At 46.3% G+C, this 12,024-nt stretch overlaps 1 protein-coding gene across 2 annotated transcripts in view; it reads right to left on the bottom strand.

Moving 5' to 3' along the window:
- KLF7 (KLF transcription factor 7) overlaps window positions 1–10,131 on the bottom strand; it is a 60,326-nt gene extending 50,195 nt beyond the window's left edge. The window contains exons 1-2 of one of the 2 annotated variants that reach the window (XM_074595155.1): window positions 10,067–10,131; window positions 9,562–9,820 (exon numbers count right to left, since the gene is read on the bottom strand). In XM_074595155.1, the coding sequence (XP_074451256.1) occupies window positions 9,562–9,663 (102 nt within the window). In that variant the 5' untranslated portion in view covers window positions 9,664–9,820; window positions 10,067–10,131. Of the gene's footprint in view, window positions 1–9,561; window positions 9,998–10,066 lie in introns of those variants that run through there. The other variant, XM_074595154.1, reaches the window with a different exon arrangement.
- Window positions 10,132–12,024: the final 1,893 nt, after the last annotated feature.

Here is a 12,024-nt window from a genome sequence, read left to right as displayed (position 1 = left end):
TCTTTTCCATACTTTATTACTCACACGGCAGCTGTAGTAGGTTGCAGATGAGTGAAACGTTTTCTTCGGAGCAGCATAAATTTTCTAGGCTGACGGGGAAGCCAAAAGAAAGAAAAGAAAAAAACAAACCCCAAACCAGGATTGTTTAGTACTTTTCACCAGTTTGAAGCAGGCAGCAAGCTCTGCAGGGCTGGCACCCTTAAAACCGCTGTGCAGACATAGGAAAAGAACAAAGCCCCTGAGCTGCTCACCTCACGCTGCACCCTGGGATGTAGGGCACCTCAGCCCCAGCGGTGAGCCAGAGGTGCCAAGGGAGGGTGAGTGCACTGATTCCTCGCCAACAAACCGGCACAGCACCTTGCCAGCAGCAGCAGCCGAGCAGAGAAGTGACCAGCAGTTGCAAGGAGCTGAGGAAAACATATGACTGCACTGCCCTTGTGCATCTTGTGCATCAACACACCTTGCCAGACCCTTGCCCAGAGGGAGAGAGAGCAAGAGCCCAGGTCAGAGACCGGAAGTAACCTGACATTGCTTACAGCATCATGTAGCATTGTGGCTGCAGTTCTCCAAAGATGCAAGAGAGTCACAGGATAGATAACTTTTACTAGCCAAATAGCTAATAGCTGGGAAAAATGAATCAAGCATCAGGGGCGCAAGCCCTGAAATGGAAGGCTAAAATTGGCAACAAAGCTGAAGATGCTAGCCAAACCAAGTCTCCCACACCAAAAACAGGTCCAGGCCCTCAGGAAAACTTCTAGAAAGTAGAACTGGTTAAAACATTTCAACCAAATATTCTAAAAAAAATAAATTACATTTTTGTCCAATCTAAAGTGTTTTATTGGAATATATTCATTTTGGAGCCACCACATCATCCAATGAAATTTCACATCCAAGATGTAATCTGGAAGGGCAGACCTGAATCAAGTAAAGCAGCAACTCAAATCTGGTCTCTAACATCACAGCTAAGTGCTGTGATGTAGCCAATGTCCATTTCGGGTGTACAAAGCAAGCAGAGAGGAGCAACTCTCACCCCCTTCTACTCTTCCACCCACTGACCATTTTTCACTACAGCCTTTGCTCACTGGAATCTTTGTTTTCCATGCAGCCCTGATGGAGAATACAGACAGGCAATTAAAGGCAGTCCCTTACTTCACCCCCAACAGCACAAAGCAATTCAGCGCAATGCTGATTCCCCTCCTGGGCTGGAGTGAAGACAAGTCAGCAGAAATTGCAAATGTTTACAAACCCAAGAACTTTCCTTATGCTTGAAAATGAACTTTGGCCACTCCAGAGTCAGGATTAAAACCAAATGCCTAACGGCATAGTAGCCTGTTAGTAGTGAAAGCATTTTTAAAATCTAATTTACTTGTCATGCTGCATGCATTTTTCCCCACCGCACAATCCAAACAAACAGTCATTTTCACTTTGATTTCCAGTCACTTCAGTTACACAGGAAGAACGCTGCAGCGTGAGAGCTGCAAAGGCAGCAGGTGGGCAAGACAATCCTGTCCAAAAACCACAAACCCTGCTTCCAAGGTTTTTTAAATTATGTAGATGGAGATAATTCCATTGAACACAGTTTCTGTCCGAACACGTTGGTTTACAAAGGTCCATCATGGTCAAACATCATCCCTATGCCATTGTCCCTTTAAAACCGACCTTGGGAGGCTGCAGGTTTAAGGGCAGGATTTGTAAATCAGGACACTAATTGGAATGTCTCAGAAGAGCCTCTCACAAGCCAGTGTCCTTCTCCTTTGCAACCCTCCCCATCAATCACACTGTCTCCTAAGCTTGCCTGTGTCACTGCCTACTTCTCTATCCCTTGCAGAGTAGGCACTGCTGACCCCCACATGATTTAAAAGCCAGCTTTGTACTTACCCATTCCCACAATGCTGGGAAATAATCAAGAGGATTAAGACATGTGAGACATGGTCTATAAGCACCATGTTCAAAACTGTTATGACACTTAAATGAGTATGCCTGCTGGACCTTCAGCAAGCATTAATACACAATCTGTGCATAAATGACTCAGATTCTTTAGTGTACGTTGTAAAGTATACCACATGCATCTTAATAGTTCTCCAAACAGTAAGACACGTAATGAATACACAGTTGCACTAAGCAGAAATGGGGAAGTATCCTTCATGTGTAAAAACAGGGAGAGGACGGGTACCTGCTTTAAGGGATTAAGAGCATCATAGCAGCTTAATACAGCAGAGCTGATATGTTAAACCTTTTAAACAAAAAAAAATCATACCTTCCTGTCCAAGCTTCCTACACCTAACACTTTTAAAAACCTAGAGGTCAAATTAGTGATGCGCAAAGGTTGCCTCAAAGACAACACAGACCTCTGGGAAGGGGGATTTAAGCTTACCTTTCGCATCCTTATTTTCAGTTTTTTCAGAGAGGCAATGCCGCACCCCACTGAGGGCTCCCTGTGCAGGAGCTGTCCTGCGCTTTCAGCACCCGCCGGCCAGTGTGGCAGGATTTGGGCCAGCAGCTTCAGAGGGGCTGGCTGCCCCTCTCCCCATAGCCTGGCACAGCCCCCTCCTGCCCCAGTCCCTGTGTCCAAGCACCACAAAATCCTAATAGGAATCCTCGCTGCTGCCCTATGAGAACAAAAGAGCTGCCAACTCATCTTGTAGCTGAAGAACTGAGAGGCAAAGGTTTGGTGTCCTGATGAAATCCAAGATGTCTAACTATCTTTAAGCGTAAAGGCTGAAATGATTTCTTCTAAGATGGGAAATAAGACATGAACCCTGCTCTCACAGGCAGCCTAACCACCTCAATAGCCAGGCAGACTTCCTTGCCAGCTGCTGCCAGAGCAGGGATGGCAAATACATCCTGGTGAACACAGTGATACACGAGCTATTCCTGACATACACACCTATCTCTGTACTGACAGCTCTCAAAATGCCACAACAGTGGCATTTTCTTAATGCTGATGGAATTAAGTAACTGTTGGAAATTCCAGCTTTTTTTATTTTTGAGAATCAAAGACAATAAAACAAATCTTCAGCGGCTCAGAAGAAAGTAAAAAGAACATAAAATTAAAAAATAAAAAGTCTGTGACTTTGAAGACAATCTCAGTGTCTTGGGAATCAGGCACATGATTTTTTAACTCAAAGTGGCAATGCTGGGAAGGAGACAAAGCCAAAAGAGCACCAAACTCAGACACTCAAAACACACATAGTGCTTGTCACAGACTGAAGCCAATGAAAGAAAACTAGGACACGCTCAAATACAACAGCATCAGGCTGGGGAATATACCTGTGTAACATCTATACTCCAAACCTGTTCCCTACTCAGGAAAATTTGGGAGGGGGGCAGGCTCTTTCCCTGGCAGGTTTTTTTTGCATGTTTGCTACAGAATCAGCTGAATCCCACAGTTCGAGTGAATCCAGATTCATTTGAACCAAGGCAGAAGCACCCAATAACACAAAGAGAACCTGCGTGGAAAAGAAATTCAGCAATTCAGGTGGGTTCCTGCAACTTGAGCCTGAAAGACACCACAAAAATGGCACTCCCAGCCCCTGAGTGTTGCTGGGAGTTTGGAAGTGGTGGGGACTTTGTAGAGGAATATGTACGGCAATGTGCAGGAGGCACTTGAGAGTCCAGGGAAACAGAAGGGAAAGTAAGAGGGACTCAGCACCATTCTTGAAAACACCTTTATTAACTCTCCAGAATTCAGGTTTACCATCAAACATGAAAACCGCCACCAATATACCTGTGAATAACTTTTTATGAGGTTTTGAGCATGGTGATCAAAAGCCTACAATTTTTCTTCCCCTCTGCAGAATGTCACAAACTTCATAGGAGATGAGGTATACTATCACCCCATTGCTTAATGTACTGAACACCAATGCTGCTCAGACAGTGAGTAAACCCCCTTTGTTTTATAAGGACAACTGCAATCAAGGTTGTTCATATGCAGCTACAGAGTCAAACAGAAGCAGCTTCCTTCTCACTTCCCTATAACATGTTCCCTAATGCAGAATGAAGAAGCAACACACTGGATGTTTCCCAGTGGAGAATCATTTGACAAAGTCTCAAAAAATACGACAATATCCAGAAGATATCCCTTGGCTACATCCTGGAGAGCTTAAGTGTGAAATTACTGCCTGGAATTGAAGACATTCTGCCATTTCCACATGGAAGTATCATATTGCAGGCTAGCTGTATATCATGATTTTTATGTAGCCTACTCTAACCTATGCATTGCCAAGTCAATAGGACATACAGAAAAGTGTGAGTTTGTGGGAGGGGAGGTTAAATCATCCCAAACAAATAAGAGAAAATATTTTCTAGTTGAGTACCCACATTATGAGTGAGCATTGCTTAAAGGTATTTACCTCATTTCAAAATCACTTGACACAAGTCACACACATAATCAGATGTTTAAGACACGTAATGTGGATTGTGGGGCTCTACACTTTCATAATGCCAAGAAATAATCACTTATAGCAACAGATTCTGTAATTAAGGAATCATGAAACAATAGAGACAGCAATTTCAAGTTTGTCTTTCCTCTCTTTCTCCGAGCATGGTTTCAGCACATGGAGCAAGCAGAGAGCCTGAAGGTATAAATGGACCAGTGCTCAGAGTCTGAAATACACTGCATTACACATGTGACCGTTCTTGGAAGTCAACCATTTCTGCAAGTTATTCTCAAGAGGCATGATGTACTATAAGCACTTAAGAAATGTGTTACACTGTGACTGGAACCAAGATGAAATAGCAATATTAAAAGAGATGGTTTAGTTTATGTAGTGGCCAACTACGCCATTAAACTAGAACAATGGAGACAATGGGGAGGTAGGAATGTTCTCCAGTGTGATTTATTCCTTTCCAGTAGCAGTGGAAATTTTTCCTATAGGCCTGAAAATGACCCTGTCTGCCAAACAGAAGTCAGCATTAAGATGTAAGAGTTCTGCTAGATTAGTCACCTCGGGATTCTCTGCTCTCACACAGCACAGGGATCTCAAAGCGCTTTGCCAGACCGGGTCAAAACTCAGCCTCCCAGCCCCACAAAGACCATGCCTCAGCATTGTTGTCATCAGTCACTTCAGAAAGTGGGAAACTGAGGCTTGAAAACTTGATTAAAAATATGCAAAGAAGGCTCTATGAGAGTCAAGAGTGAAACAAAGGCTTCCTTGATCCTATGCTTTACCGGAAACGTGCATCTCCCTTGGAATGATCATTGTTTGCTGCAGCTGAGAGCAACAGGGTCAGCCAAGGCAAAAGGAAATGTTATCGGGCAATGGTTATCAGGCAAATGATATAATGCTATTTCCACTTCTACCAGCCAATTAGACCTATTCTGCCCGATGACATACGTGGGAAAGGCTGGCTTTTTTAGAATAAACCAGGGTTTGGCCCCTAAGTCATGCTGATTTTATATACTTGCGTCAGCTACACGCACAGTGACCCTGTGCATCTACCTGCTCTTTGTGCTCCTGTGCTCTGATATTACGGGAATTGCCATGCTAGAGGCTGCCCTATGGCCCACATAGAATATGAAGAGAGCCCCAAAATGTCTCCTGATCAGACTCCTTCTCCACACAAGGATGGTGAGTTGAGTCCCCCAAGGGGCCCATGGAGAAGGATAACAGGGGTGGTTTGAAATGGTACCCCTACAAAGAGACGTATCTGACTACAAAAGATGTCTTCTGCACACTGATCTTTTAATGACACCCTAAATGACATTGTAAAGGCCCAGCAGGAAGAACAGACTGAAGCCCCATGTCCAGCCCTTCCCAACTCTCAGCACTGCTCTCCCCGTCTTTGCAGCCTGACACACTGAATGAGAGTGTGGCCACATGCAGCTGCACGGGCTAAGCTCCTCACAGTCGCCTCCCTCAAAAACAGCCTCCTACCCACTTCCTTCCTCTGCAGAGTAACGAGGCACTCTTCGGCCTCGTGCTATCTCTCCTAGAAGTCTGGTTCCAATCTCGGGGATGCCACATCAGACAGCTACCCCGGAGCAACGGCATATGTGGCCAGAGGTCCTCCCACTGCATCACAGCAGCCACGCAGGTGCTGAAATCTCCCCCCACTCTGGTCCTGAATTGCAGAGTCAGCTCACAGGGACAGAGAGCAACTAGGACAGTTCAATCAGAGCCAGGAGGATGCACCAGGCAGAAACATACAGATGCTGAGATAACAGCCAGCTGAGTACAGCAAATGCCTCGTTTTCCAATGCACAGAGACCACCTCTTCCTTTAATCTCCCTCAGTGCCATGGTGGCTCACGGCTGCTAGAAAAGCTAAACAAAGACTAAACAAAGTCTTCACTCTCCTGATGAAGTTGTGCTATGAATTACTCGCTAGATCCTGACCTCCCCACTCCAAGAAAAAACCTTCCTGACCTCAAAAGTGGTTTTGCCTGAAGTAGTATACCCAAAGCTGACATACTGAAGCTAAGCTTTTGCTCCTAAGAACCAAGCCTTCCCTTCCGAACATGTATTTTAAAATAACGCAAAACACATCTTGGATTCGGCTCCAGCTTCCACTTCAGGTATTTCCACTTTTACAACGTAAACTATGTTCAGGGCGAAGTGGGGTTTTTTTTTGTTTGTATTTTTTCCTCCTACAAAAGAAACCTACACATGAGATGACAATCTCTTCCTACACAAAATCTGCTTGTTTTGTACATATTGCTGGGTTGCTCTCATTCAACTCCAATGCTAATTTTCAAAAGCACAGATACTAAACTTGCTCACATTTCTCTTGCAGTGGGAAGGAAAAAAGGAAGAGAAGATCAGGTGACTGTGTGCAAGCATTTAGCAACCTGCCTGTGCTGTCAGTGCCCTCCGTGAGTGATGGGTGTTTCACAATCCGAAACACGAGCAACTGCCCCAGCTATGTAGTCCTCAGCCAGCAGCTACAAAAGTGCGGTCCAGACTCAGGAGAAAAGGAAGAGAGGACTTGTGTCAACACTTTCACCCCAAGGTATGCTCCAAGTGCATCTTTCAGGTTACCACAGTAGACACCATTTCTAGGAGCAGGAACTGGCTCGGACTAACTTCTCCACATCAAGCACAAGTAGCTGCTAATCACAAAACAAATGGAGCTCACGACACGGTAAGGAAGCCTGCTCTTGACCCACACAACTACTTCCCCCCCTTTAAGAGACTGCAGTAATCTCCCAGGGTGCTGCTTTGCTGCTGGGAGAAGCACAGCTCTGTGGAGCTCGGGTATGGCACTGGAGCTCTTCATGAGAGCAGAGGCAAAACCATTCAACTGTTTTCACTCAAAATTAAAGCTGCTGCTTCCCAATCCCGACGCTTCCTGCAGGGATCAGTAACTGCCCTGTCAGCTGTCTTCCCTGGGGTCTCAGACTGCAGCCTGACAGTTCTAAGGGATACCTTTAGAAACACATACACAGGCACACACATCCCATGTCCCAAAGTTGCTACAGTTTCCCTAAAATAAATAAATCCGGAAGACCTGGCTACATTTGCAAGTGATTCAGAAGAATGAAATTGGGGTCTCTGTGTCAGTGGGTCTGCCAAGCCTGCGTGACAGCATGCTCTGTAAAGCCAGCTTCAGCTGCTCCCACCACTGATACATCAGTTTTCCTCCCCGTTGTTTGCAAGGAGAGTCCAGGCAGCAACAGTGGAATAAAAACAAACTGTAAATACAGGATGTCTTATGAAACATCAGGCATTGGTTGGAGGATTTGAGGGGAAATAAAGGAAAATGTAATAAATTATTTTCAACTTCTCTTTTCAAACATATGTGGAGAATCTGTGGGGTTTAACCAAGAAAGTGTGAGTTTAAATTTCACAATAGTAGCAGCGGGCTTGGGTGGTACATTGTACTGTATAAAAGAAACTGCTGCTCTTCCACGCATAAAAGGCAGCAGCAGGAGACAGAGTATCACACACAGTACTGCCTAAAGCATGCTGGCTATGTCAACAGATTATCTCGCTTTGGACTGTCTGACTGTTACTAATATGCAACTGAATATGCAAGTGATCCAACAACAACGGTGCTATGAAATTAATTTTTTTAATCAAATTATATTAACCTCTTCAGCTTAATTAGCATGTTAAAAAATATAAAAGGAAAGCAGATGTGACCATCATGGACGTGCGAGCTGAATATTAATAACAAAAACCATCCCCTCCCCCTCAGAGGATAAAGCAAAGTTGGATCGGTCATTTTGCAAATTAAACCCTGAATGTGTTCACACTGTAGCTGACAATAAACCTCTCGTGTGTGTGCACATATGCACACACAGCTGAAGCCAAAACAATTTTACTAGGGTAAACCTTTAAAGATCCAGACCTGGTCCAGATGGATGACAAAGCTACAGCCCGAGTGCTCCCCTGAAGCCTTACTGTCCACATTTCTCCCTATACGCACTTCTAAGGAAAAATTAAATGAACATCCCAAGCTGTCACTTACTGGAGACCTAACACATGCTATCCTTGCGCTATCCAAGACTAAGGTGAATGCTGGCAAGATGAAATCCAGCAGCTTGTTATTCTTACACCAATAGTGCCACGGGTCCATGCGCTGCATTAGCACCACATGTCATCCCAGCCACACTTCACTATTCCTACTCACCAGCAGATTTTTTTTTCATTTAAAGAGACACTAGTTTCCAGAATTTTGCCTGGTGTATCACCTCTGCCAGAAAATCACATCAAGAAACAGGATTGTCTCACAATGTCCTGTCTTTCCTTTTCCCTCAGTATCCCAGCCAATAACTATTTATAGATCTAGGCATTTGGGCTCATAGTTCATTTTATACAACTCTTTTCTCTGTAACCTACTCTTTTCCTTGGTCTTATTTATTCATGCCACCAGTCATCATTTTAATGTATTCATAATACTTGATTTCCATCTTTAAAAGTATCCTAATTCTGTCTGCATATTAACCCCACAGTGCCTCAAAACACACTGGTTTACTGGAACCAGCCTACGGCGTCATTGTTTTAAGATACAGCAAGAAGTATGTGCTTCTCCCGATCTTCTAAAAAAAAAAAAAAAAGAAAGAAAGAAAAAAAAGAATGAAAAATAAGTCACCTCCCTAGTTACAAAATTTAGCTTAAAAGCTTTTGCTAGTGCTTCCACACACCTGCCCACCCCCCATCTCAGATTTAAGCTACGATTTTTATTGACATACACTAATTACCTGAAAATAAGAATGATCTATACTGTTTCCACCAGCTACCAGTTGTCAGCACTGGCTGGAAGTGATCAGCCTTGTTTAACGGAACAAAAAAAAAATATCTAAACTCAAAAATAAAATAAAAATAGTAGTCATCACAAAAACAAAACCCTAAAGAATGCCACCGGATCTCAGGTGCTGCCAGGCGTGCTCAGAAAGGACTGAAGGCAGACAGATTTGAATGGACTGCTCAGTTTGTCATGGTAAAAAATATAGAGATTTAATAGTCTACCCATGCGGAAAAAAAAAAAAAACAAAAACACACCAAAAAAACCCCAACCCTGAATTAAAGAACAAAAATAAAATAAAGTCAGAAACGCAGCCCCAATGCATCAACTGTCTGCACTTAAGAGATTTACAGGAGTAATTTAAATGATTCACCTGCTGCCAGTTTTCCTCCAAGGATGGCAAAGCTGAGAAGTAGCCGGTGTCGTGGACAAGCTGGAGTTCCTGGAATATACTATAACTAGCCAAGACATCCATGCTGCTGCTGAGCAAGACCCTTTCTTTCTGCTTTTGTGTGTGTTTGTTTGATCGGGTGGGGGGTTGTTTTTGATCATAAAAAAAAAAAAAAAAGAAGGAGGAAAATCAACCAATGATAGATCCAGCGTCCCTTTGGCTTTGTTTTGTTTCAGTCACACTTTAAAAAAAAGAGAGAGAAGAGAGAGAGAGAGATCAGCGCGGAGGGACGGCGAGGGCCGGGGGCCGGGCCGAGGAGGACGAGCGGCGCCGGCGCGCACCGAGCACCCCGCGGCCGCCGCACCGGGGCACGTCCCCGCCGCCGCGCACCGCGCCGCGGCTATGCGCGTTCGCGCCCGCCCTCCCCGCCCCCTCCCCTCTTTATTTTCGGGAGACCACATCCCCCACCCCCCGGTTTTCCTCTCACCCTCCCTCGGCAAACCCGGCCCGGCCCCCCCCCGCTGCCGCTGCCGCCGCCGCCGCCACCGCCTCACGGCCGGCCCCCCTCCCCTCACGCAGCCGCGCGGCCCACTCAGGCAGCGCGTGACCATGTAGGGTAAACAGCGGGGCGGGGAGGGCGGGCCCGCGGCGCGCCTGAAGTCACTGTCACCCAATGGCGGCGCCGCTCGCGGCGCGGGGGGCGGTGCCGGGGTGCCGGCGACGGCGTTCGATTGGCCGGCGGGGCGGCTCCCGCCTTCCTCCCCGCGGCCCGTGGGGCGGTGCGCGGCGAGCTATTTTTAGGGCGCTATATAAGAGGGCGTCGGGGCGCGCGGCAGCGGTAGAGTGCGGCGCGGTGAGGGGTGGTGCTGCGCCCTGGCTTGGCCGCTGTTGCCCGTGTCGGCCGTTAAACCGCTGCCGGCGAAAGGCTGGGTGGCGGTTGGGGGCTGCCCCTCTCCCCGCCGCCGGCACCGGAGGGGATGGAAGGGAAAAGGGCCGAGCAGTCGTGCCTACGGAGCAGCCACTAGCGCTTGAGTCCCAAGGGGCCGAGGGTGGCCACACAGGGAAAAGCACCGTTTTCCTTCTCAGTCACAGATGGCTAGGAGAAAATGTGCAGCTGATGAGGGTGTTGGAAGGAGGCAGAGTGGGAATATACCCTGAGCAGGAGCAGGCGGTGTGAGGAGCACATGGTGCCTGTGTGGAGATGGCAGCAGCCTGGCCTGTGAGGCAGTGCTGAGTGTTAATCTGGCCAGGCTATCCAAAAATGCTTGTGTGTTTAATAAGACATCTATTGTGTCATTTAACCAGGCTTAACTGTGAGCTGAGCCCTGTTTGAGTGCTAGTTTGGCTTGGCTAATGAGCTGTTTGACCTTAAATGGTTAGTGTGGTGCAGGGCTTCCGCAAAATTACTCTGGCACTGGGCACAGTTGCATTTCTGCTTTTGGAAGGATTGCAGAACTGAGTGTGCTCATTTAAAGATGGTTGGGGGTGGGAGGGTGGCTGTCCAGTAGTAGAAGAAATGTGTTCTTTTTGTTCTCAAATTTGGAAGGCCCTGTAGTCCCATCAGTTGCATTGCCAGGGCCATGTCTAGCCACCAGTGTGCTGGACAGACATCCTTCTGGGGCCCTTTTGTGGTGGGCTGTCAGCTGTGTGAGTTGGATTGGGTATCGGGGCAAGCAGATGCTGCCAGGGGTTGTTAAGCTATCTGGTTTTAGAGCAGTTGCATCACACTTCTCTTGCCCTAAGTGACTAAGATGTCTCCACTTGCTATTGTCTTCCTTCTGCAACCAGAAGAGTGCCTGGCCCAGGCCTCAGCTGGTGTAAATTGGTGCAATGCCACTAGTACACACATGTCTCATCCCGGGTGTCCCACTCAGATTGATGTGAAAGTATGAGGCAGCAAAACTCATCAGTGTTAATTACTTCATGGTATGTTTTCTTTCTGTGTGATGAAGACAAATTCCCTCTTCCATGATAATGATTTTGAAAGCCATTTTGAAGAAAGCTTCTCAGAATAAACCTCTAAAGAAAGCTCAGATAATGGCTGCACCAACCACAAATTCTTGTAGGTGCTGGCACAAGCAACACTGTCAGAACTTTAGAATAATGCAGAGTAAACATTGCACTCCAGTTTGAGTCAAAATCTAGAGGGAAAGGGGGAAATGAAGTTGTAGCTGAAGGGACTGCAGTAAATGAGAGAGACTGGACTTAGGCAATTTTTTCAAATAAATGGTCTCACCTCTGCAAGACCACTTATAGTTTGTGTGCTTGCATTGCAGAAGCAGTGAGATGGCTCATGGGAGCTGTTGCTCAGGGTTTAACCCTGAGGCTGCAGGTCTGGATGGTCTGGGGGCAGCTCACTGGAAGGTGGATGTCTCCTGTGGGCTGCTTGTGAAAACGATGCCAGTTTCCCACCTTTCACCTAGGGAATTGCAGGCTGTCTCAAAC

This window comes from Larus michahellis, chromosome 7 (genome assembly GCF_964199755.1).
Source record: "Larus michahellis chromosome 7, bLarMic1.1, whole genome shotgun sequence".
Taxonomy (NCBI): Eukaryota; Metazoa; Chordata; class Aves; order Charadriiformes; family Laridae; genus Larus; species Larus michahellis.
Note: the sequence above shows the minus strand (reverse complement) of the source record. Positions and strands in the feature narration are given on the sequence as shown.